General features: G+C 39.5%; 1 protein-coding gene across 2 annotated transcripts in view; it reads right to left on the bottom strand.

Annotated features, from left to right (window-relative positions):
- The window catches only part of BBS9 (Bardet-Biedl syndrome 9), a 433,858-nt gene extending 414,778 nt beyond the window's left edge, over window positions 1–19,080 (bottom strand). For both annotated transcript variants that reach the window (XM_058528025.1, XM_058528034.1), the window contains exons 1-2: window positions 18,465–19,080; window positions 2,516–2,638 (exon numbers count right to left, since the gene is read on the bottom strand). In XM_058528025.1, coding sequence (XP_058384008.1) covers window positions 2,516–2,627 — 112 coding nt within the window. In that variant the 5' untranslated portion in view covers window positions 2,628–2,638; window positions 18,465–19,080. The remainder of the gene's footprint in view (window positions 1–2,515; window positions 2,639–18,464) is intronic.
- Between the last annotated feature and the right edge of the window lie 7,149 nt (window positions 19,081–26,229).

Here is a 26,229-nt window from a genome sequence, read left to right as displayed (position 1 = left end):
CATTCAGATTCTCTCTTTCACCCCCACTCTCACTAACCCCCAAGACAGTCTGAATCTTGAATTGAGAAGAGCAGGAAAGCAGGTACCACTTTAAATGCATGGTGTCTAATTTCAACTGGGATCTCAAGATTAGCAAGGAATCCTTCTTCTATGTATCAAGTTGGCTTCGCCTAAAACAAATTCAGGATGCCTAATACCATCCTTTCACTCTCTGATTACCTCAAAGAAAGCAGGAGTGAACTGGCATTATTGTCTCATCTTCCCAACCTGACCTGCAAACTTCTCTTCATCTGTATCCTTTCTTACTTTCTTGCCTTCTGTCACAGTGAAAAAAAGTTCTCATTCCTGTTTAAGGTTAACCATTCCATCTGTGCACCTCATCCCATCTCTGTCTTCTCTGAATCCCTGCTCTATCAATTATATCCTCTCTGCTACATATTAAATTTTTCCCACTTCTCTTTACCCTACATTGTCCCCAGTCATCTTCCTCCCTTCTTCCCTTCACAGCTAATTTCTTTAAAGGGCCAAAAACAGTCAGTCTTCCCCACCTCCCACTCCTTCACACACTGCAAATCTAGATTTTGTTATCATTGTGCCCACTCATCCACCCTCACCAAGGACACTAATGAACCACTTGCTGCTAAATGGCATGGAAACTTTTCAGTCTTCATGTCACTAAACCTTGTGTCCCAGGTACCAGCCCAACGGGTTCTCCTGCCTCTCTGCCTGCCCTTCTCAGAAGCTATTATGGACTACCCTTTCCAAACCTCCCCCATTAATGCTCGAATTCTCCAGCTTATGGTCCTAAGGTTCCTTCCCTCTTATTCCACCTTCTCTCTCTGTGCATTTTCACCCATTCTCAGGGCTTCAAATACAACCAGCATACTGCTCATTCCCAAATCTCTACCTCTATTCTGCCTACTAGTCATTTTGATCTCAAACAGAGCATATCAGGTCAAACTGCTCTCATTAACCTTCCACTCCATAGGATCAACACTAATAATTCTTAAACTTTAGTGTACCACCATTCAACTTTGGAGTTTGTCAAAAATGCAGATACCTAAGCCCTCCTCCAATCCACCTACCCCTAGAGAATATGATCTTATAGGATCTTGTACATCTGGGATAGAAAATCTTCATATATCATAATCACCCCAGGATATTATGATGCACTGGTCCAGGCTTTGAGAAATAATAATCAGTGCTTTTTTTCTATGTGGGACACACATGGGACAATTTTTATATAGCATGCTTGGGAAAACAGAAGAAGTTGCTCACAGCTGGCCACAAATTGGGGGGAAGCAACTCTCAGCATATTGATAACCCACTGGTGGCACCACAGTGAGGAGCTCTAATAGAAATGATGAGTGAACAGTATGTTATTCAGACAATCAGTAAGTATAGTTTCCAAACAAGTTGAGTTTTAGATAGTTTAGGCAGAAGTGGGTTTGAAATTATTCTCTCTAGCAGGCATTTTTGTGGTATGACTCTTCTATGTCGCCAAATAATAGGGGAATCATAAGTTTTAACAGACAGTTAGACAGGAAGCAGGGCTGATCATCTTCAAGGAACCTCTCAGGACACCATCTGAATAGAAGGCCTTCCCATCTCCCACCAGTGGGAGGGCAGGGCCCAGATTTTTCTTAGAAACAATTTAGTGGGTTCTCAGTACAGTTCAGTGCCTCCCACTCTTCTTTGCCAATATAATTTTCTCCTTTCACCTTGTCCCCCAGATTCTACTGTTTGTATTATAGGCAAGAGAAATAGAATAAATAAAAGTGTAAAGAGACAATATTTATATATACTGAACAAAAGAATGATTATAATGTTTTATTTTTTTAAGAGGCCAGTGACTATCTGGATTCCAAAAAAAAAAAAAAAAACTCATGACTAAAAATCATAACCAAATACAAATTTCAAGTAGCAATGATACAGAACTAAAATGTTTTAAGGACCACTTAAAAAATATGAAGATGCAAAGAGGAGCAAATAATATAAGAATAAGACAGAATGTTGTTTCTAGTATCACAATATGAAAATGAAAGCAATGATTTAACAGTTGTTTGCTACCAACAAATACAGCTAGCATAATTTCTCCATTCTGGTATAAATGGCTTTCACAGATTCAATTTTAAAAGAATACAATTTTTCTTGCAAATAATTTCTGAAAAATAAAATTTTTCAAAATTCCAACTATTTTACTAGCTCTACCCTATGAAACCTAATTTTGCAACAAATAAAAACAAATTAAATGAGACCTTATGATATTTTTCTGAGTTCCAGCAAATAATACGACAGAATCAACACAAACCAGAAAAATACAAACAACAAAACAGAAATAAGACTATATTTAACAGCCTGCTACCTTAATACTACTTATAAGGAAAACTATGCTCAAAATTAGGGCATAATTATGACAGTTCACTTAAGTTCTATAAAGTACACATTTAAAAAGTCATTTTTATTTCATCTCTGTAAAGCTTTGCTCCAAGATACATGGTCATAAGTTGCTCACCTTGTCCATTTCCAGTATTGTCAACATCAGCCAAACACAAACAGCCTTGATCAAATTCTTCTTTTTCTCCCAGAACAGTAGACCACCAATCACGGGCTTTAAATAAAGACATTTTCGTTCACTCTAAAAAGAAAGCATTTATTTATAATAAAAATCCACTTCACAAAAAAAATCCACTTCATACCATGAATAATGAATTAATCATCTCTTAAGGCATAGCAAATTAAATTTGGACAACTTTCAGAGAAATATTTCTGTATTTAACTTTAATTTTTTATATTTTATAGACATATGTGAAACCATAAATCCAAATGGGTGAAAACATTAATCAGATACTTTGCAATGCCATTAGAAAGTCAGGCTGAGAAATTATACATTTATGTTGGGCCAATTCTCTCTTCTGGGACATTTAGTAAACAAATGTACAAAGAAACAAAAAAACATATTCTTTGGAGAATCAAGATTCATATTCTACCAGCACTAGTTAGCACATAATTCCTTAGGAAAATACCTAATTTCCCTTCAGTTTGGTCCCTAGAAATACTGCAGCATCTCCTGTCACAATGAGTTACTGAGAAGAGCAAATGAGATCAAATGCATCAAACGACTAACACCTGAACTGGTACATTACAGGTACTCAGAAAGCTTTTAGTCTCTTTTCTCATTCTAAATGTAGAAAGGCAAAATGAAAGAGGGAAATTCACACCAAAAAAGAACCAGGCAAACTGGGTTGTAGGTCCATTTATACCACTAACTACCTGTGTGTCCTCAGGCAACCCACACCACTTCTCTGCGTGGTGATTCCTTATCTAGAATGAGGATATACCAACCATACCTACCATTGAGTTACTGATATGGCAGATGTGAAAGCCCACTGGACCTTTTGAATTACAACACAAACATCATGTACCCTGGGATTCTACAAGAGTTCATTTATCTATCATAAATGAGGATTTCCTTCATGATACACCAATTTAAATGATAGTTAGGAAATGCAGTCAATTCTCCTATTCAAAGTTATGTTCTATAAGGTCGCAGCAAACACTGAATTAGTGAACACTGAACCATTGCTCCTAGGGGACATATAGGATTAGGTTCCTGCAAGCCTCTAGTTACAACATTTTCATCAACCAATCAGTATATAGCCTTGTTTTTTGTGCGTTTCAGTTGAAAGATACTTTATTTAATATATTGTTGATTCATTAACATTGAACTCAATGGCCAAGAATACTATATCTCATATTGGAACGAACCTTATCTAATACACATATTTTCTCTGTAAGCTACACCACAGCGTTCTTGCATTTAGGAACACTGGACAGCACTTCAGCATTATATTTGGAGACCATTTTAAACAGCAAAATCACCAAAAAAAAAAACCCAAACCACATAGAGGTGGAAAACATGGCACTAAACAGACCATGAAAAGGAAACTCGTTTATAACATGAGAGCTAAAACAACAAGGCAGAGAGTCACTGTGTTTGACATCAGCTAGGAAGTGTTCATCTAGACACTCAAATTTTTTGCCACTCTGCACATGACCATGAATGACCCCAAAAGCACCACGAGCATTGATTTTGGGATTACAAATAAATTTTAGCAAGTGGGCACACTCACAAATATAGAATCTGCAAATAATGAGGATCAACTGTACTTTTAAAAATGTAGATCAATCTGCTTCTTAAAGCAGGCCTTCCACATAAGCTAATCATTGAAACTAAGGCCATTTGTTTTCATAAAGTTGGCCAAGAAATTAATTGAGAATAATGTGGTGGTGAAAAATGCAGACTCTAGAGGCAGTCAGTGTGAGTCAGAATCCCTGCTCCACCACATACTAACCATGAAACCAGGGGTGACCAGAGGTTACTAAAAGTTACTAAACCTCTCTATACTTCAGCTTCTTTAGCTAAAAAAAAAAGGTAAGAATGATGTTGTGAGGATTAATTAAGAACACAGTAGAGGCAACCAATTTTATAGGTTTATAAAATGGGAGAAAATATCTGCGAATCATATATCTGATAACGGGTTAACATACAGAATACATAAAGAACTCACACAATTCAACAACAACAAAAAAATTTTTTTAAATGGGCAAATGACTTGAGTAGACATTCTCCAAAGAACATACACAAATGGCCAATAAGCATATGAAACGATGCTCAACATCACTAATTATTAGGGAAATTCAAATCTAAACCGCAATGAAATACCACCTCACACCCATTAGGATGGCTACTACCAAAAACAATAGAAAATAACAAGTGTTGGCAAGGATGTGGAGTAATTGGAACCCCTTGGGCACTCTTGGTGGGAATGTAAAATGGTGCAGCCACTACGGAAACAGTATTGTGGTTCCTCAAAAAATTAAAAATAGAAATTACCATATGATCCAGCAATTCCACTTGTAGGCATATAGTCAAAAGAACTGAAAGCAAGTTTCCGAACAGATATTTGTACACCCATGTTCATAGCAGCATTATTTACAACAGCTAAAAGGGAGAAGCAACACAAGCGTCCATTGTCGGATGAGTGGATAAACAAAATGTGGTATATACATACAATAGAATATTATCAGCCTTTGAAAGGAAGGAAACTCTGACACATGCTACAACATGGATGAACCTTGAGGACATTATGCTAAGTGAAATAAGCTGGTCACAAAAAGACAAATACTACATGATTCCACTTATATGAGGTACTTAGAGTAATCAATTCATAGACAAAGAGTAGAATGGCGGCTGCCAGGGTTGGGGTGAGTGGGAAATGGGGAGTTTTTGTTTAAGAGATATAGAGTTTCAGTTTTGCAAGATGAAGTGTTTGGAGACTGGTTGCACAAAAATGTGAATGTCCTTAACACTACAGAACTTTACACTTAAAAATGGTTATGATGGTAAATTTTACATTATGTATATTTTACCAGAATTAAAAATAAAAACTTTTAGTTTAAAAAAAAAGGAATACAATAGTATTAGCACAATACTTGGCACATAATAAGCATTCAATAAACATTAGCCATTGCTGTGGTTTTTGCTCTTTTTATGATTTTTTGTGTGTGTGTGAGGAAGATCAGCCCTGAGCTAACATCCATGCCAATCCTCCTCTTTTTTGCTGGGGAAGACTGGCCCTGAGCTAACATGTGTGCCCATCTTCCTCCACTTTATGTGGGACACCACCACAGCATGGCCTGACAAGCGGTGTGTCAGTGCATGCACGGGATCTGAACCCGGGCCTCCAGCAGCAGAGCGCACGCACTTAACCGCTATGCCACAGGGCTGGCCCCTTATGATTTTTTTAAAAACCTACATTGAAGAAAAGAACCAAAAGTCCTTCAATGTGTGAATGGTTAAACAAACTATGGTACATCCATACCATAGAATAAAACTCAACAATTTTAAAAATGAATTAACAACAACTTGGATGGATCTCACGGGCATTATGCTGAGTGAAAAAAACACCCATTCCCAAAAGTCACATATTAAATAATTCCATTTCCATAACATTTTCAAAATGACAAAATTAAACTGATGGGGAACAGATAAATGGTTGCCAGGGTTAGGGAAGGGTGTGACTTTAAGGGGCCAGTACAAGGGAATATCTTTGGGATGATGAAAATGTTCTGTAATCTGACTTTGGTGGTGGTTTCACAGGATAAATTTTAATTTCTTAGAACTGTAATCCAAAAAGAAAAGTGGATATAATGTAAAACCTGGTGAAATCAAAATAAGATCTACAGTTTAGCAATAGTGTTGTCAATTTAATGGTTTTGATAATTGTACAGTTATCACTGGGAAACCACTATTTTTGCAACTTTTATGTGAGTATAAAATTATTTCAAAATGACAAGTTTAAAGAAACAAACAAGGGGGAAAAAAAAAAAGAAAGAAAGAAAACTACATCCAAGGCTCTCTCTTTATGTTAAATAAGAAATTAGCCAGATAAAGGCAAGGTGTTGATGGAAGTGAAGGAAAAATACACAGCAGGTAAATAAACTTATAATGAGTTTTAACATATGTGGGAAGGTTTCTGAAAAACCTCTGCATCACTCATTATTACTAATGGCACTGTATAACCATACCAATTGCCAGATGATTAAACTTTAAATCTCACAGCAAGTATTCAAAAAATGTATTAAAAACTTTTACTATAGTTTTATTGGATTTTTTTATTTGAGAAGGAAGTAACAGGATGTAATAAATGCCATATGTTCTCATTATGTACTCCAGGTACCTTGGAAAATTATAATACGCCATACTCTTGGACTACCAGGATGAAGAGATTTCATTCTCTTCCAGCCCAGAGCAGACTATTATGCAAATTCAATACCATTGGATGATTCACTAGGAGGACTCACAGCACTCAGTATATAGTCACCATCGTAGCTACAATTTATCAGAGTGAAAGGATACAAAGCATAATCAGGAAAGGGAAAAGGTGCTTGGTGGGGGAGTTTGGAGGAAACCAGGCAAAGCTTCCAAGGTAGAAGGACTGGGCTCTGGGGTCAGAGGTCAGGGAGAAGAAGAGTCTGCCAGAAAACTGAACAAGGCCATCCAATGGAATCAAAGGAAAACCAGGAATGAGCTATCTGGAAGGAAGTGAAAAAAAGTGTATTTAGAAAAAGAGAGTGACCAGCTATATGAAATGCTCCTGACACATCATAAAGAATGAAGACTTGGGGGCACAAGCTCCATCTGGAGACATACCCAAGCACAGAAATCAATAGGTTAACCAACAAGTAAGTGATCTTTTGCACACATTTTGCATCAGCCAGTTCAAAAGGGGTCATGAGGAGAGAAAATCGGATGGGAAGATCTGCTTAACAGCCAAAGGGGTCTCTTTCATCTCATGCAGACAGAAGAGAAAACTTCATGGGGCCTGCCTAGAGAACATATTAAACACTCAACCAATGGTGAAAGAAAAGAGTTTTTTCCATCAATTCTATTGAATGATATATTAAAAAATCAAAATGCTTATATAAGTGACCACCAGAGACATAGCTACAGTTTAAATATAAACACACATGACTGAACCAGGTGAAAATAGCTAATATGTGAAAATCACCTTAAAAACCTTTATTGGAGCCCGGCTGCACGGCCAAATGGTTAAAGTTCCACCTGCTCCACTTCGGAGGCCCGGGTTCGCAGGTTCGGATCCCGGGTGCGGACTTACTCCATTCACCAGCTATGCTGTGGTGGTGTCCCGTATATAAAGTAGAGGAAGACTGGCACAGATGTTAGCTCTGGGCTAATCTTCCTCTGAAAAAAAAAGAGGAAGATTGGCAACAGATGTTAGCTCAGGGTGAATTTTCCTCAGAAAAGGAAAAAAAAACCTTTGTTAGTGAACAAATTTTTTCAGCTTGCTAGAATAAAGGGGGAAAAAAACCTCCAATATGAAAAGCTAACTCTAGAACATTTTCTGTAAATGGAAATGTTCTACCTCAAGCACTAACTTCTCACGGACTTCCATCATAAAACTGAAAAAGAACACAGGCAACTTTTAGTTTCTTCCTCTTCCTCCCACTCTATCAATTTCTCCCTAGTCACCCACCACTTCATTAGCTCCTGAAAGCCCTCCTTTCCTAGATTGTTTAGCTCCTTGCTACCCAAAGTGTAGTCCCTGGACATGCAGCATCAACATCACCCAAGAGCTTGTTAAAAATGCAGAATCTCGGGGCATGCCAGTGGCGCAAGTGGTTAAGTGCACGTGCTCCGCTGCGGTGGCCCAAGGTTCGCCAGTTCAGATCCCGGGCGCGCACCACTGCACCTCTTGGCAAGCCATGCTGTGGCGGTGTCCCATATAAAGTGGAGGAAGATGGGCACAGATGTTAGCCCAGGGCCAGTCTTCCTCAGCAAAAAAAAAAAAAAAAAAAAAAAAAAAACTAGGAGGACTGGCAGATGTTAGCACAGGGCTGATCTTCCTCACAAAAAAAGAAAGAAATGCAGAATCTCGGCCCGGCCCCAAACAACATTCCCAGGTGATTCAGATGCACCTGAAAGTTTGAAAAGCACTGGTTGGACTGATACCTGATAGCCTAAGTGGATGTTTTCTTAAAGCATGGCTCTACCCTCCCCCTTCCTTTTTCTTGGGACCTCTACCACCAGTTACCTTTTCAAAGCTTGAAAAAGAGACTTATTTTTCAAATCAAAGAGTTTTAATAGCTAGAAGGTACTCATCAATCAGCTGGTCCTCTCATTCTGTAGGAGAGGCCCAGAAAGGTTCTATGACTTCCCTAAATCACACAGCTAATGGCAAAAACTTGCTTCTGCATACCCTGGTCTCTAGATCCTTGTCTTGTTAAACTGCCACTGCCTGCATTTAATATCCAAAAAATTGAAAAAGCATGAGTCAGTAAAGGGATTTTTTTTGTTTTGCTTTGTTTTAATTTTTAAAGGGAGGAGGGGGCTAATTTTAAACCTAGGTACAAAAAAATGGCTCTTCCTTAGACTACCACAGCTACCTTAATTATTTCAGATCAAATGAATTTCATACCAGGACAAAACATAAGGTAATGCATAGCAAAATTGCATAAACTCCACTACATCAAAATCCTGCATATTGGTTCCCCCATGTCCCAGGTGGTATTGTGTACAATTGTGGACAATAATTTATTGAACAATAAGGACTTACATCTTTTAAAAACTTAATAAACAATAAGAAAACCAACAATTTGGGCTGATGGTCAGTAGCCAGTATGTGTTTCCCAAGTGCCTCTCTCTCCAATTTCAAAGTCAGAAGCAGAGGAAGTAGCATAGCCCATTCCCAAGAATTAAAAAACCATGAACGCTCATCTGTGCTATGTTGCTGTGGGAGATCAAAATTGGCCACCCTGAAATATGTCTCTTTACCTCAATTATTTTCTCTGACGGACATTTGACCTCCCCCAAACTGCCGAAAGAATTTAACATAGAAGACCTGTTTCAGGAAGGAGCCACTATCAGATGATGGCTGTAATATAATGTAAAATAGATGTTACAATAGGAAAGGCACCAACAAGCCCATCTTATCAAAAATTCTGTCTCTCTCAGGCCACATTCTCTAGGTGGCCCTGCAAAGAGTTGCCAGACAAACATTACATTTATAAGGGAAATCTCCATTTGTAAAGGTATCTCCCTCTCTGTATTGGGAAGGGGGGGGATGGCCTTATCTGTGGAAACTCATCAGAACGGAAGGAGAGGACTTAAATCTGCATACCCTTGATTACTGTAATTTCTGTCTCCCTTCTGTTTCCCTCCCCACCCCCAACATCTTCCTTTGTCTTTAGCTGAAGATGGTATTTAAGATGAGAATCTCTGTCATTGTGTTGAGAAACTCAGTTTCCCTGGTTTCTCCCATGTATACATGTTATTAAACTTGGTATTATTTTCTCCTGCTAACCTGTCTTTTAATTATTTGGCCAGCCATAAGAACCTTAAAGGAAAGAGCGGAGGGTGATTCTCCCTCTTCCCCAACACTGGCATACCATTAATTTATTTTTCTAAAAATTGGTGAATTTTAAAATGACAACTTAGGACAATAGATTTCAAAAGGGAATTCCTTTCCACTTTGGCATCAAAGATGGATTTGATAGCAAGTCTAAACAATTTAAGGTTGCTGGATATCCCTTTGGCTCAAACAAATAAAGCATACCTACAAAAAATTTCTCTTTGCACATAGCAGTGTTGTTCCTGTAGGGGAGGAAGGCAATTCCTCTCCTCACTCTAGGTCCTTCTGGCTAGCCTAAGAATTAAATTGACATGAGACAGAATAACAGGAGAAAATCAAACAAAGCTTTATAAAATGTATACATGGGAGGAACACAGGAAAACTGAGCAACTCACCAGAATGGCTGAGGTAGCCACCTTAAATACCATCTTCAGCTAAAGACAATGGAGGACATTGGGGGAGGGGGAGTCAGTTATGGGAGATTACCAGAAAAAGCACAGTAAAAAAGAGTAAGGTTATTATTCAGATTTAAGTCCTTGCCTTCTGCACTGATAAGAGTTTCTAGAGATAAGGTCATCCCCCTCTTCCTGGTACAGAGAGGGAGATATATTTACAAATGGAGATTTCCCTCACAAATGTAAATGTTTCTTACAAAGGGTAACTTCTACTTGGTTTTCAGAGCTTTTCCCATGTCTGCTGTTTTTTAAAAAATAACCAGCCAAAAATAATCCTTATGCCAAAAAAGACACATCTTGAGGTGGCAAATTCTGCTCCCCTACATTCCTAAGAAGCTTGTATATAATCACTTTTTTACTTACTCTTAAATAGTCTTACAGACACTAGAGAACCTCGATATCTAATGGAACTCTGACCAAATCTTTTGATAACATAAGTATTTGTCCCATAACCATTATGCTATGCAATTTAAAGTTTCAGAGGATTCCACTTTTGGCAGGACATTTGAGAAACTCCACAGACTCACTCTCCAGTGAAACTGGTGAAAATTATTTTTAAAAACAACCATTTAAAGTCTCTGAAAATTTTCCTAAGAGCACACGGCAAATAAAGAAACATTAAAAATCTACTAAAACTCAATAAGAACAGTAAGAGTCTGTAGTATTTAAACCAAGATTCACTCCTTCTCTCCCCATTCCTGGCTCAGCAAGATGGAAACTCCACTCCAGACTAGTACAGCCAAGAATAGGGGCACCCTCTTCCCACAGCTCCCAGTCAGAGAACTATCTTCCCAGGAGGGGCAGCACATCAGCATTATTCATCCTGCTCCCAGCTATCTGTTGCTGACTAAAGAAGAAAGAGAAAATCTAAATAGAACTATAATAAGTCAAGAGATTGAATTAATAATCAAAAATCTACCCACAAAGTAAAGACCAGGCCCAGAAGGTGAATTCTACCAAACATTTAAAAAAAAAAATTAATACCAATTCTTCACAAACTGCTTTAAAAAAACAAAAAATGAAGGAATACTTCCCAACTCATTCTATGTGATATTTGGTATTATATTGATAACAAAACTAGACAAAAATAAGAAAAGAAAACCAGACCAATATCTCTTATGAATATGGATGCAAAAATCCTCAACAAAACACTAGCAAAACAAATCAAGCAAGATATAAAAAGAATTATACACCAGGACCAAGTGGGATTTACCCCAAGAATGCAAGGTTATTTTAACATCCAAAAATGAATTAAGGTAATACACCATATCAATAAAATCAAAATTAAAAACGACCTGATTGGGCCGGCCTCATGGTGTAGCAGTTAAGTGTGCGCACTCCACTGCTGGTGGCCTGGGTTCAGATCCCGGGCGCACACTGATGCACCACTTGTCAGGCCATGCTGTGACGGCATCCCATATAAAGTGGAGGAAGATGGGCACAGATGTTAGCCCAAGGCCAGTCTTCCTCAGCAAAAAGAGGAGGATTGGCATGGATGTTAGCTCAGGGTTGATCTTCCTCACACACAAAAAAAAAAAAAAAAAAAAAAAAAAACACCTGAAAAAGCATTTGACAAAATCAAACCCTTTTTCATTATAAAAACACTCAACACACTAGGAGTAGAAGGGAACTTCCTCAAACTGATAAAAGACATCTACGGAAAACCCACAGCTATATCACACTTAATGGTAAACAACTGGATGCTTTCTCTCTAAGATCAAACACAAGAGTAGGATGTCTGCATTTACCACTTCTATTTGACATTGTGCTGGAGGTTGTAGCTCAGGCAATTAGGTAAGAAGAAGAAATTAAAGCCTTCCAGATTGGAAACGAAAAAGTAAAACTATCTTGGGGCTGGCCAGTGGAATAGCGGTTTAGTTCGCGCACTCTGCTTCATCGGCCCGGGGTTCGCAGGTTCGGATCCTGGGCACAAACCTACTCACCACTCATCAAGCCATGCTGTGGCGGTACCCCACATACAAAACAGAGGAAGATGGGCACAGATGTTAGCTCAGGCCTAATCTTCCTCAGCAAAAAGAGGAGGATTGGCAATGGATGTTAGCACAGAGCCAGTCTTCCTCACACACACAAAAAAGTAAAACTATCTTTACTCACAGATGACATGATCTTGTATATAGAAATCCTAAGGAGGGCCAGCCCAGTGGCATAGCAGTTAAGTGCGCGCGCTCCGCTGCTGGCGGCCCGGGTTCAGATCTCGGGCACACACCGACTCACTGCTTGTCAGGCCATGCTGTGGCGGCATCCCATATAAAGTGGAGGAAGATAGGCACAGATGTTAGCCCAGGGCCAGTCTTCCTCAGCAAAAAAAAAAAGAGGAGGATTGGCATGGATGTTAGCTCAGGGCTGATCTTCCCCACAAAAAAAAAAAAAAAGAAATCCTAAGGAATTCAGTAAAAAATTATTAGAGCTAATAAACAAGTTCAGCAAGGTTGAAGGATACAAGATCAATATACAAAAACCAATTGCATTTCTATACATTTGCAATGAACAATCCAAAAATGAAATTAAGAAAACATTTGTACTTACAATAGCATCCAAAAGAATAAAATACTTAGGAATAAATTTAACAAAATAAGTGTAAAACATATACTCTGAAAACTATAAAACATAGTCAAAAGAAATCAAAGAAAATCTAAATAAATGGGAAAACATCTCATGTTCATGGATCGGAAGTCTCAACATTGTTAAGATGGCAATACTTCCCAAATTGATCTACAGATTGAATGCAATCCCTATCAAATTCCCATATGGCTTCTTTGTACAAATTGACAAACTTAATCTGAAATTCACACAGAATTGCCAGGGACTCAGAATAGCCAAAACAATCCTAAAAAAGAAGAACAAAGTTGGAGGACTCACACTTCCCAATTTCAAAATTTACTACAAAGCAACAGTAATCAGGACAGTATGGCACTGGCATAAGGATAGACATATAGAGAAATGGAAAAGGATTGAGAGTCCAAAAATAAACACAAACATCTATGGTCAACTGATTTTGACAACGATGCTAAGCCCATTCAATGGGGAATTGCAACAAATGATTCTAGGACAATTGGACAGCCACGTGCAAAATGAAGTTGGACCCTTACCTCAAACCATATAAAAAAATTAACTCAAAATGGATCAAAGACCTATTGTAAGCTAATGTATTTGTTGTTATTAGTGCCTTCGAGCCTAGTGACCCTGTGTACAGCAGAGTGGAACCCTGCTTGGTCTTTTTTGCACTATCCTCTTAACTTCCGGTGCTATATCAGACAATGCTCCACTGCTATTCATAGGGTTTTCATGGTCAATTTTTCAGAAGTGGGTGGCCAGGTCCTTCTTCCTAGTCTGCCTTAGTCTGGAAGCTCTACTGAAACCAGTCCACCATGGGTGACCCTGCTAGTATTTGAAATATCGGTGACATAGCTTTCAGCATCATAGTAACACGCAGCCGCAACCGACAGACAGATGGTGTGGTCCCCTGACCAGGAAATGAATTTGGGGCAATGAGAGCACCGAATCTTTACCACTAGACCACCAGTGCTGTTAAGCTAATGTATAGCTAAAACTATAAAACTTTTATAAGAAATTCTTAGAAGAATTCTTAGAAGAAAACTGAAGAGTAAATCTTCATGACATCAGATTTGGCAATAAATTATTAAATTTGACCCCAAAAGCATGAGTAACAAAAGAAAAAATAGATAAAGTGGACTTCGTCAAAATTTAAAACTTTTATGCTTCAAAGGACACAAATAGGAAAGTGAAAAGATGACCCATATAATGGGAGAAAATATTAGCAAATCATTTCTCTGGTAAGGGATTTGTATCCATAATATACAGAGTACTCTTATGACTCAATAATAAAAAGATAATTAAAAAAGGAGCAAAGGATCTGAATATATATTTCTCCAAGTAAGATATACAAATGGCCAATAAGCACATGAAAAGACGCTCAGCATCATTAGTCATCAGGGAAATGCAAATCAAAACTACAATGAGATACCACTTTGCACCCACTATGATGGCTAGAATCAAAAGTCAAATAGAGGGCCAGCCCCAGTGGCCTAGTGGTTAAGTTTGGCAGGCTCTGCTTCTGCGGCCTGGGGTTTGGTTCCTGGGAGTAGACCTACACCACTCATCTCAGTGCCCATGCTGTGATGGCGGCTCACATACAAAATAGAGGAAGACTGGCAACAGATGTTAGCACAGGATGACTCTCCCTCAGCAAAAAAAAAGTCAGACAGAAACAAGTTTTGGCAAAGATGTGGAGAAATCAGAACACTCATACACTGCTGGTGGGAATGTAAAATGGTGCAACCACTTTGGAAAATGATGTGGGAGTTCCTCAAACACTTAAACATAGAGTGATCATATGATCTAGCAATTCCACTCCAAGGTATCTACCCAAGAGAAATGAAAACATATGTCCACATAAAAATTTATACATGAATGTTTATAGTAGCATTATTCATAATATCTAAAAGGTGGAAATGACCCAAATGTCTATCAACTTATGAAAATATAAACAAATGTGGCACATTCACAAAATGAATATTATTCAGCAATAAAAAGGAATGAAGTACTGATATATGCTACAACATGGATGAACCTTGAAAACATTATGCTAAGAGAAAGAAGACAATCACAAACAACTACATATTTCATGATTCCATTTACATAAAATGTACAGAATAGGGAAATCCATAAAGATAGAAAGTAAATTAGCAGTTGCTTAGGTCTGGTGGGGAGGAAAAGACAGGAGAGTTATGGACAGAGGTAATGAAAATATTCTAAAATTGGCTGTGGTGCAACTGATGGTTGCATATATCTGTGAATATATGAAAAATAATTGAACTGTACACATTAAATGGGTAAATTGTATGATATGTGACATATTTCAATAAAGCTTTTATTTTTTTTAAGAGTAAATGGTGATGGATACATGGGGCATTGTTTTACTATTCCTTATGCTTCTGTTTATGTTTAAAATTTCCCATAATAAAAAAGAATAAAATAAAGTTTCACTTTTTTTTTAAAGTAGGATACTCTTGTATTTTGGCCACATTTACCACCCTACCAGAAGAACAGTAAGTTAGCAAATTAAATTCAGAAGGTTAGCAAAATAAATTCTACCCTTTCTCCTGGAAGGACATGTCACCCCATTGAGAGAAAGAAAAATTAACCATAAATTAAGAGTTAAATAAAATGCTAATTCATTTTCCAAGTTCAGAAAAATAATAGGCCTTGCCTCTAAGATATTAAGGTAAGCAGTCGGTTGGGGGAGACCAGTTACTAGCAGGTTAGGAAGAAGGAAGGTAAGGAACAATAGAAATAGGGCATTTTTCAGTCATGAAACCTGGCTTTTCTGTTACAAAAACAAATAAAAAGTATTCCAAATAACAAAAAACTAAATACGTATTAATCGATATTCTATTTGGTTTAGTTAAATGTCTTGAATTAAAACAAGAATTTTCATTTTATCCACTCTTCATTCAATGTTGATTTCCAGCTCCTCAGTGATTCTCTGTTTTTAAGTAAATGAAAAACAAAAATCAGTTTTTCAATGGCTATCATCTCCCTTTACTAGAAATGAAAATAATAGCTAACATTTACTAACCATTTATTAAGTCCCAGGCAGTGTTCCAAGTGCTTTGCAAGTATTCTATTTTAATCTTCATAACAGAACTACAGAGCAAATCATAGGTACTATTCATCAGGCATCCCTGAATACAGAGAGGTTAAGAAACCTGCCCAAATGGTTACAACTAGTAAGTGGTAGAAGTAGCACCCAGGGGCCGGCCAGTGGTGTAGCACTTAAGTGTGCACGCTCCGCTGCGGCGGGAGCCCAAGGTTTGCAGGTTTGGATCCCGGGCGCACACGGATGCACCACTTGTCAAGACATGCTGTGGTGGCATCCCATATAAAGCAGAGGAAGATGGGCACAGATGTTAGCCCAGGGCCAGTCTTCCTCAGGAAAAAGAGGATGATTGGCATTGGATGTTAGCTCAGGGCTGATCTTCCTCACCAAGAAAAAAGAAGTAGCACCCAGGGCCGGCCCCGTGGCTTAGCGGTTAAGTGCGCACACTCCGCTACTGGCGGCCTGGGTTCGGATCCCAGGTGCACACCGACACACCGCTTCTCCGGCTGTGCTGAGGCCGCGTCCCACGTACAGCAACTAGAAGGATGTGCAACTATGACATACAACTATCTACTGGGGCCTTGGGGAAAAAAAAAAAAAGGTGGAGGATTGGCAATAGATGTTAGCTCAGAGCCTGTCTTCCTCAGCAAAAAGAGGAGGATTAGCATGGATGTTAGCTCAGGGCTGATCTTCCTCACAAAAAAAAAAAAAAAAAATAGCACCCAAAACCAGGCTGTCGACTCCAGAACCCTAAACAAGTACAGCCACCCACAAAGGCTAAATAGCTATAACTCTGTTAATATTAATTCTAATCATTGCAAGTTCAAACTAGAGGAAACTACTTCACACGTTTAAGTAAATTGTTAAAGGATAATTAGAAAATAATAATTTGAAGGTTTTAACAGGTGCATACCTATAAATAGCCATAAAAGATTGATTTCTTATGCCTTATTAGAATAATAAATAGGAGATAATCTCTTTATTCCCTAAGCTCCAGAAATTCTCTTCCGCACTTATCACTTTTTTTTTTAATAATTTTATTTATTTATTTTTGCCCCAAAGCCCCAGTAGATAGCTGTATGTCATAGCTGCACATCCTTCTAGTTGCTGTATGTGGGACGCGGCCTCAGCATGGCTGGAGAAGCGGTGAGTCGGGGTGCGCCCAGGGTTCAGAACCCGGGCCGCCAGTAGCAGAGCGCCCGCACTTAACCGCTAAGCCACGGGCCGGCCCCGCACCTATCACTTGACACTTTCTTTTTTGTTTTTAATACTTACTTATGTACATGTTATCTTCCAGACTAAGTTTACTCAGATTTAGTTTTCATTTAAGACGCAGATGTTTTAACACCTCATTGGCCTAGTCCTACAATTTGGAAGGATGACTAGAAGAACGGCAGGAATGTTTTATAACAACTTCATGTGTTTCAATAATTTTTGATAAATATTTGCAAGTCTTTATTCTGAGGGATAAGACTTGCTACACACATCAAAGGGTGTAAAACTTTAAAAATTACTATACACTATTGATATTGGATTTTTTTCCCTTCAATGAATGTTTCCATCAAGAAGTTGTATCATAAACATAAGTGTATAGTTGTAATTTAAGGACAACAATTACACATAATTACACAAAATGAAAAATTCCTTAAACTCTAATAAATAACTTGTAAATTATTTACAAAATTTTTTAAAAGTTTCTTTTTTAAAATTCTTCTAAATAATGGTTCAGTCTATTTACCAAAAACAAAAAAATCTAAGCAATTACTCTCTTTACATATTTCTAACAAGTTAGAAAATCTCTCCCTCCCTGAATGCTGGCAGACTTTAGTTAGGACCCATAGTTCTCTTCCCAGCATCTTCAAGTTGTGTATGTGTGTGATACGGTTTCATTTTTAAAATAAAAGTGAGATGGCCAAAAAACTATGAATTTCTCAAGGAAACTGAAGTCAAATGCAGGACTTGACTGGGGAAAGGAGATGCTGATAAAATCAGCTCAGTTCATCTAAACTGCTGTGGTCTGCAATGTAAAGAGAGAAGCACTAATCCTATTGCAAGAAGGAATTAGAGGGTATTAGCACATGCATCCTACTTCAGTCATAGGCTGAGAACTGCTTGGACCATTTGCTCACAAGACTGGTTGAAGCATCACAGGAGGAAGATGCTCTTGCACCACGTGACATTCCTAAATGGAATCTATAAAAATTCTTAGCATCCTTTCTCGAAAATGTTCACAGGATCTCACACACATTATGCCGGTAGTTGTGTTTTGTTTTGTTTTGTTTTGTTTTTAATGCAAACATCCTTACTAAGAAACCTAACACCCTATATCCTCAAAACTATTACATGGCATCAGAAGATCAATCTTGCCCACAAAATAAACCACCGAAAGGGCATTCGTGCACCTGGTGTTTAATTTCAGACATACTTACTTACCTGTTGCCGAATTAGGTGGTCCTACCCCACCTTTCTTCGAACTCTCTTTCCACAGATTTCCCTTTAAGAACCTGCCAGGGTCCCAGGGCTGGAACGACGAGAGCAAGAACAGAGGGTGGAGAGAAAAGCAACCCTTAAGCTTCACTACTCTCTCTTGTTCTCCTGCTCCAACTTGTTCCACATCCCAGGCAAAGACAGAGCCTCACCAGGTAGCACCACCAGCTCCACAGAGTCGGAGCGATCCCCCTGAGGAGTTCCCCTGCATCCCTCTCGTCACTCCCGGAGGCAAGCAGGGGAAACGGTATCAATCTCTCGGAAAAGACCAGGCAGGCGAGAACAACGGCAAGTCCTGCTGCTCACAAATAGGAGGAAATGATGAAGGAGGCAGTGAGAGATGTAGCAGAAAAAGGACAGCAGCGGCGGAAGGGACACCTCCCCACTCCCGCCTAAGTCCAAGCCATCTTCGCCCTGTTGTCATAGCACTTTACAACGAACGCTACTGCGCAAGTCAGATGGCTGAGCCCCGATGCCTTCTGGGGGCTGTAGTCCAGAGTGGCTGAGGACAGTAGAAGGCGGAGGACTTTTTCTGAGTGGGCCGTGGTTGGAATCAGATTTCTACTGGGCGAGGCTGGAATGAACCACAGCCTGATCCTCATTAGCAGAGAGACATAATTAATACAATTCGGACCCAGGCTCTGAGGAAGACCCGCCTCTGACTTCGCCCGGGCCGCAGGCCACGCCGCTCCCGCCCCTTCCCGTCCCCGCCCCTTTGCCTTCGTGGGTGGGGCTTTCCGCGGGGGCGGGGCTCGCGCAGTGGGAGCCGGGCGTCAGCGCTTCGCTGGCGCGCGCTCCGGAGGCCCGCTGACCCGGGGAGCGGGTGGACCCGACGGCGGTGGCGAGGGTGGGCGCGGTAGCCAGCGCCAGTGTGTGCGCCCTGGTGGCGGGGGTGGTGCTGGCCCAGTACGTATTCATCTTGAAGAGGAAGACGGGGCAGAAGACCAAGATCATCGAGATCTTGGGGCATTTGAACAGTTTCCACGTGTTTTTTTAATCTTTGCTTTGACATTCCCTGTAGGTATAATACCCAGTCAGTCAGCAACCTTGAAACTTTTGTTCTTACTTTTTTCACTGGGTTTTAGCTTAGGCTATAAATTTCTTGTTTTTCACTATCAACTTACATTCCCTCTAGAAAATGTAATTCTAAATTATTACATTTCTTAAAGATAAAAAGAATTTCATGAAAATCATCAATACTATTAATATTAATTAATTAATATTGATATTAATCTGTCACAACATTGGTTATAAAAAATAAAAAAGGAAATTACTTGGATTGCCGATTAAAATTCAAATTATTGAAACATTTTGACTAGAAAAAAGTTCATAATATAGCTGAGAAAAAGTCTAAAAAACATACCATTTGATATTTTTATAAGCAAAAAACACTGGAAGGAATTTTCACAAAAATATTAACAGTGATCATTAAAGGGACTCAGGAGCAATTTAATTTTTCCTTTGCATTTTCAATGTTTTCTAGTATTTATTCAATAGCCATGTATTACCTTTGTAATTAGAATAAACATTTTAAAAATAATAGAATAATAGAGTAAAATACTGTATGAAAATTATCATGATTTATTAATTTATATTTCAACCTTATAAGAAATGTATCTGCTTAATTTAAAAAAATCTGTGTGACAGGAGAAGCTTCTGAAAGTTTGTGGTAGCCAAATTCAACCTATTTCAGTGACACTGTGGGATAGTATGAAGAATACTATGTGCTGGAAAACCTAAGATAATTTATCATTTGTAGCATGAGAAGTTTATTTTCAACAGCTGGTGCCAGAATTCCTCTTAATGAATGTGGTAGTTTACAAAAATGGCTGTAGTTTTTTTTCCGTCTTTGCACATTTCTTTGCAATGTGACTTTGCAGCCCTTAATCTGAATTTATGCTTATGACTTGCTTTGGCCAATGAGATGTTAGTAAACATGATGAAAGCAAAACCTCTAAAAATGCTTATGGGGCCAGCCTAGTGGCCTAGTGGTTAAGTTCACCTGCTCCGCTTTGGTGGCCCAGGGTTCGCAGGTTTGGATCCCGGCACAGACCTAAGCACTGCTCATCAAGCCATGCTGTGGCAGCGTTCCATATACAAAACAGAGGAAGATGGGCCCAGTTGTTAGCTCAGGGCTAATCTTCCTCGGCAAAAAGAGGAAGATGGGCAATGGATGTTAGCTCAGGGCCGATCTTCCTCGCCAAAAAAAAAAAAAAGAAGAAGAAAGAAAAGTGCTTATGTCTTGGGGCTTCCCCTCTTGTGCTTCTCTTGGAAATACTGCAAACACTTCCATGTGAGTGATTTGTAGAAGCCTGCTGGATGATGAGAAACATTTTGTCAGGCCATCGCCATTGCCCCACAGGACACATGAGTGAAGCCATCCTAGACCAAGCAACCCCAGTAGAGCCACCCGCGAACTGCAGAGATCCGTCAAGCCACTCCAGAGCAGAACTGCCCACCCAACCCATGTTATTTTTTAAAACTTATACATATTAGAGACATAAGGGACTGTACCCATCATCAAGACCATTTATTTATTGAGCCAAGTACTCAATAAATATAATACGCGCCAGGCACTATGCTAAGCATGTTAGATCATTTAATATTCAGTACACAGATCTCAATCATTTTTTGCCTTAACTCATTGGACAAAATTAATTTATAAAGAAATAATACCCTAACTTACTTATATGTGATGCCCTCTGATATTTCTACCTTATATTCTTTTCTATTTCATTGTTTAAAATTTGCTGGCAATTCCCTAAATTGATTTCACAATCCTCTAATGACTCGACCCACCATTTTGAAAACAATTGATGTAGCACTTATCATCCAAATAAATATTTGTGGAATGAATGAATGTCATATAGGCAGATTTGGCACATCAACAGCTGCAGAATATGTGTAGCGTCACATAGTGTGGTACCATACGGTAGCTAGAGAAAGCCGTTTAAAATTCAGATCTCATAATGACTCTTTCCTACTTCATTTTCCTCATTACCTTCCTACCACACTTAGCTATGAGATCCAGGTACTTCACAGAGTCTGCAAGATCCTGGACAACCTCGTCCTGTGTCCCTCTCTCCAGCCTCATTTCATGGCTCTGCCCCTTGCTCCCCAGACTCCAGCCCCACACTGGCCACCTCTCTCAGTTTCTCCTGTGCATAAAGCCCCTTTCCACGGGTTGCTCTGCCTCCTGGGATGCTTTCCTTTCTTCTTTGCTCCACCAGCTCCTATACATCCTTTAAGTCTCTGCTGATTTGCCCATTCCCATGTGAAGATTTCCTGGCCCACAACTAGAATAGGTACCCCCATATGTCTTCACAGAACTGGTCATAATTGAAATTTTAATATGGGGGTAATCGTTGGTTCAACATTTTTCTTACATAAGCTTCTTGAAGGCAAAGACCTGCTTGTCCCCTGCACTTAGATCATCACTCACATAGGTGGTCTCATTTAGTGTTTGACAAATGAATTAAAAAAATGAATAGATGGATGAACGGCTGAATGTTTTTGAGATTTTTATTACTTCTCTCCTCCACCTTTATAATGTGGGGGATCAGAATTGGACATCTCAAAATATATCTCTTTACCTTGATTATTTTCTCTGAAACTTTGACCTTCCCCCAAACTGCCTAAAAGAATTTAAGATAGGAGGCCCATCCCCAGGACAGGCCAACACCATAGATAACTCTGGGTATCATAGACTGGGAGGGTCCTTGCTAAGCCCATTCTTATCCAAGTTCTGTTTACCAAACATTTACATTTGTAACGGAAATTTCCATTTGTAAAGGTATCTCCCTCTCTGTACTGGGAAGGGGGGGATGACCTCATCTCTAGAAAATTCTCAGTGCTGAAGGTGAGGCCTTAAATCTGCATATAACCTTACCCTTGTTTACTGTGCTTTTCTGGTAATCTCCCATAGCTGACTCCCTCCACCCTCAACACCCTCCTTTGTCTTATGCTATTTAAGAGGAGAACCTCCACCATCTTGTCAAGTTACTCAGTTTCCTTGGTTTTTCCCATGTATATGTTATAAAACTTTGTTTGATTTTCTCCTGCTATTTGGTCTCATGTCAATTTAATTTGTAGCCCAGCCAGAAAGGACCCAGAGTGGGTAGAAAATAGTCTTCCTCCCCTACAATAACCTCATAGCTTCTGGCTCTCCCCAGAGTTCAGATGACTCCATGGTACACGTCAGAGATAAATCTAAGTGATTCACACCAACCAAACTGGACCAGAATTGTTCCTCCCCTCCTGGGGAGCTTTGTTGCTGGCCAAGCTTGCATGCCTGAAGCCCACTACCCTTAATAGGTGGATTCTTGCTCAGGAGGCTCCATAGGCCCTGACACAATCAGGATCCAGGAGGTCCCATCTCAAATATGGGCAAGACTTGCTCTAACGTGTGATAAATAAATGACAGGCAGCAGGATATTGGAGTATATGAGGAAGACATTTGGTGTAAAACTAATTTGGCCTGAAATTGTTTTTCCAAAAGGGACTGACGTGGCCATTGAGCTTGCATTGTATATCTGCTTTAAGTATTTACTATGTCCCAAAGATAAGAACAATGCCCTTAAAGATAAGGATGTAACTTCCCCCATATCTGCATTTCCTTAAGGATAAGCATCTCTCCCTAAACTGAGGATTGATCGCTGACCTGCTGTGCTCACCTTGTGACCACCCACCTCGAGACCACAGACCTGCTGTGTTCACCAAATTGCTGTGCTGACAAAGCAATTTCATGACTATAGTAAAAGGGACACTGCAATCATATGTGATACATGCTCTTTGACGGTATATAACCACTCTGTATACCCCTACTTCTTTGGAGTGCTCCATTCCTTTCTAGAAGGACTCTTCTGCGCTATTGGGTCCTCAGAATTGGCTCATAATAAATTCACCCCAATTTTGATTTATAGATTGGTTATGGCTTATTTGCATCAACACGTGGAATCGTACCCATAGCCGGAGCTTCCACACAGGCTGGGATCTGGGACTCCACTGTTCAGAGGGCTGAGCTGTTGAGGTTCCCAGTACTCTCACCTCCCCACATGTGATCACTGTAGGAGGTTACCCTAAACTGTAAGAAGGAAACCTCCCTATGTTTCTAAATAGTGAATTACACTACCCATTTTTTTTCCTTTAGTATCAGGACATCCAAGAAGGTTGATTTTAAAAAGTAACTTTGCAATCATTGTTTCTGACAGACTTCTTAGTCACAGACAACAGAATCCACTCTAGTTGATTTAAACACAAACTAGCTAGTTTCAAGGGAAACAGGTAGTTCATCAAACCTCTAAGAGACCCAGAAAACCAGACTTGGACACCTCACAGCTAGGAACACTGTGGCCACTGCAGTGCAGCAGGGAGAAACATGCAGCCAGACTGTGGGGCTGTTCCAGGGGACACCACCACTGCTGCTGTCACCACCAGGATCCTATGATATGAGGAATGGACACAGGTAACTTTGTTGCACTGCATAGAAGAACCAGACACCCCCTCCTCTGTGGTTGCCCACAGTCCCGTAACGATAATTTTGTTTAGTGAAATCTAGGTCATGTGCAGAACCTGAGCTACAAGGATGTCTGAAAAATGTCATGTTCAACTTTCCAGCTGAGCTAGAAAAGGACTGGAGTGGGTGTCAAATGAGCTCATCCACAGGCATTTAGAAAATTTCACATTCACCTCTATTGTCTTCGTACATCCTATTGCCTGTCGCACCCTTTGAAATCATGAGTGACTAGCCTGTATTGCTACATTTATATAGAAATAAAAGATAATCACTTTCGTTCTTTAAAATATTTTCATTGTAAACACAATGCTATATTTTAAAATAAGTTTATAAGATAAATACCCCTAATCCTACCACCCTAAGACAATGATTGATTTTGGGTTTTTTTTGTGAGCAAGATCATCCCTGAGCTAACATCCATGCCAATCCTCCTCTTTTTGCTGAGGAAGACTGGCCCTGGGCTAACATCCATGCCCATCTTCCTCCACTTTATATGGGACACCGCCACAGCATGGCCTGACAAGCGGTGCGTTGGTGCGCGCCCAGGATCAGAACCTGGGCCGCCAGCAGCGCAGCGCACACACTTAACTACTATGCCACGGGGCCGGCCCCGAGGTTTTGTTTTTTCATATTTGGTCTTCTAGCCTGTCTGCAGATGTTGATTTTTAAGATTTCTGATCATCATGTATATGTATTCTGTTATTTGACTTTTTTACTTATTATTTTATGTCAGTGTTGATATGGATTTATGATATTTAATGACTGTATAATATTCCCTCAGGATATGTTCCATATTTACTTCATCATTCTCCAAATGTTAGATATGTGTTGTTTCCAATTTATAAATATTAGCGCAATAAATATCTTTGTGCAAATAGCTTCTTTCTCCTTTAGTTTATCCTAAGAGGTGAGAATATTAGGTGGAAAGATATATGCTACCAATAATGCATAAATGTAGTGATTACACCACATGGCCATATTGGGTATAATCATTGAAGATTAGAGTAAAATGTTCTCACTTAACACGTGTGATATAGTACATTAATAATACTTTAGCTTGCATATCTTTGATTATTAGTGAGACTGCATATTTTTTGCATGTTGGTTTACCAACCATCTGTATTAAAATTAAAGAGAAAGGAAATAGATGCTAGTAAGAAAAGTCCTCTGGCTACCTAGGAGCTGCAGGGGGCACCATTGTTCAGAGACTGCTCCTCCAATAACAAACCACCCCAAGCCTATTGGCATGAAATAATGAGCATTTTATTATCTCCCAGTGGTTTCTGTGTATCAGGAATTCCTGAAGGCCTTGGTTTAGCGGTTCTGACCCAGGCTCTTTCATGTGATGTCAATCAGACAGACTGGAGCTGACAAGGGGTGAGAGGTGGTTAGGCAGCTGGCCTGGCCTCCCATCTCTCTATTTAGTTTCAGGGCCTCTTCACGTGATCTCTCTTCATGGGTTAGTTTGGGCCTCCTCACAGCATGGTGGCCTCACGGCAGCTGAACAATTTACACTTGCCCCTGAAGACTTCAGGAGGGAATATTTCAAGACAACCAGGTGGAAGCTATGTGACCTGTTCTAACCTCACATGAGAAATAATGCATCTCTTACACTGCTTTCTACTAGTTACAAGCAAGTCACTTCAAGTTTGGCCCAGATACAAGGCAAGGGGCATAGACCCCAACTCTCCATGGGGAAGAGAAGCAAGGTCCCCTTGTAGAAGAACAAGTAAGATGACAGATATTATTGTAGCCACCTTGGAAAATATAACAACACTCTGCCATAATAACTAAAGTTCCAAAAGACTACCTTATAAATCACAATGTCGAGTTATTAATTTATAGTATGAGACACACCTTTCCAATGACCCTGATACTCAGATCTGACCAAAACATCTGCTCATTATCAGGATCTAGTATGAAATAGCCATGGGAATGTTGCTGGCTGAGAACATAATCAGAGCACAGAGGCCTGGCTAGTCTTAAAGCACATTTCCTTTAAGGTGGGACCAAGTTTGGTCAATTTTACCCCTTTCTCCAAATAGTGCACATTTCTGTTACAGAGTTTGGGTTTCTACTAGACAATGCTGGACAAACACTGCCTGATCGCTTTTCCTTGGTTCTCCTTTTCCAGAATCTGTAGACCAACTTCCTTCTGCAACACAATCCCATTACATTTTCTTTGCTTCTAAATCA

Source organism: Diceros bicornis, chromosome 3, assembly GCF_020826845.1.
Source record: "Diceros bicornis minor isolate mBicDic1 chromosome 3, mDicBic1.mat.cur, whole genome shotgun sequence".
NCBI lineage: Eukaryota > Metazoa > Chordata > Mammalia > Perissodactyla > Rhinocerotidae > Diceros > Diceros bicornis.
The sequence above is the reverse complement of the archived record's forward strand: the minus strand, read 5'-3'. Positions and strand labels throughout refer to the sequence as shown.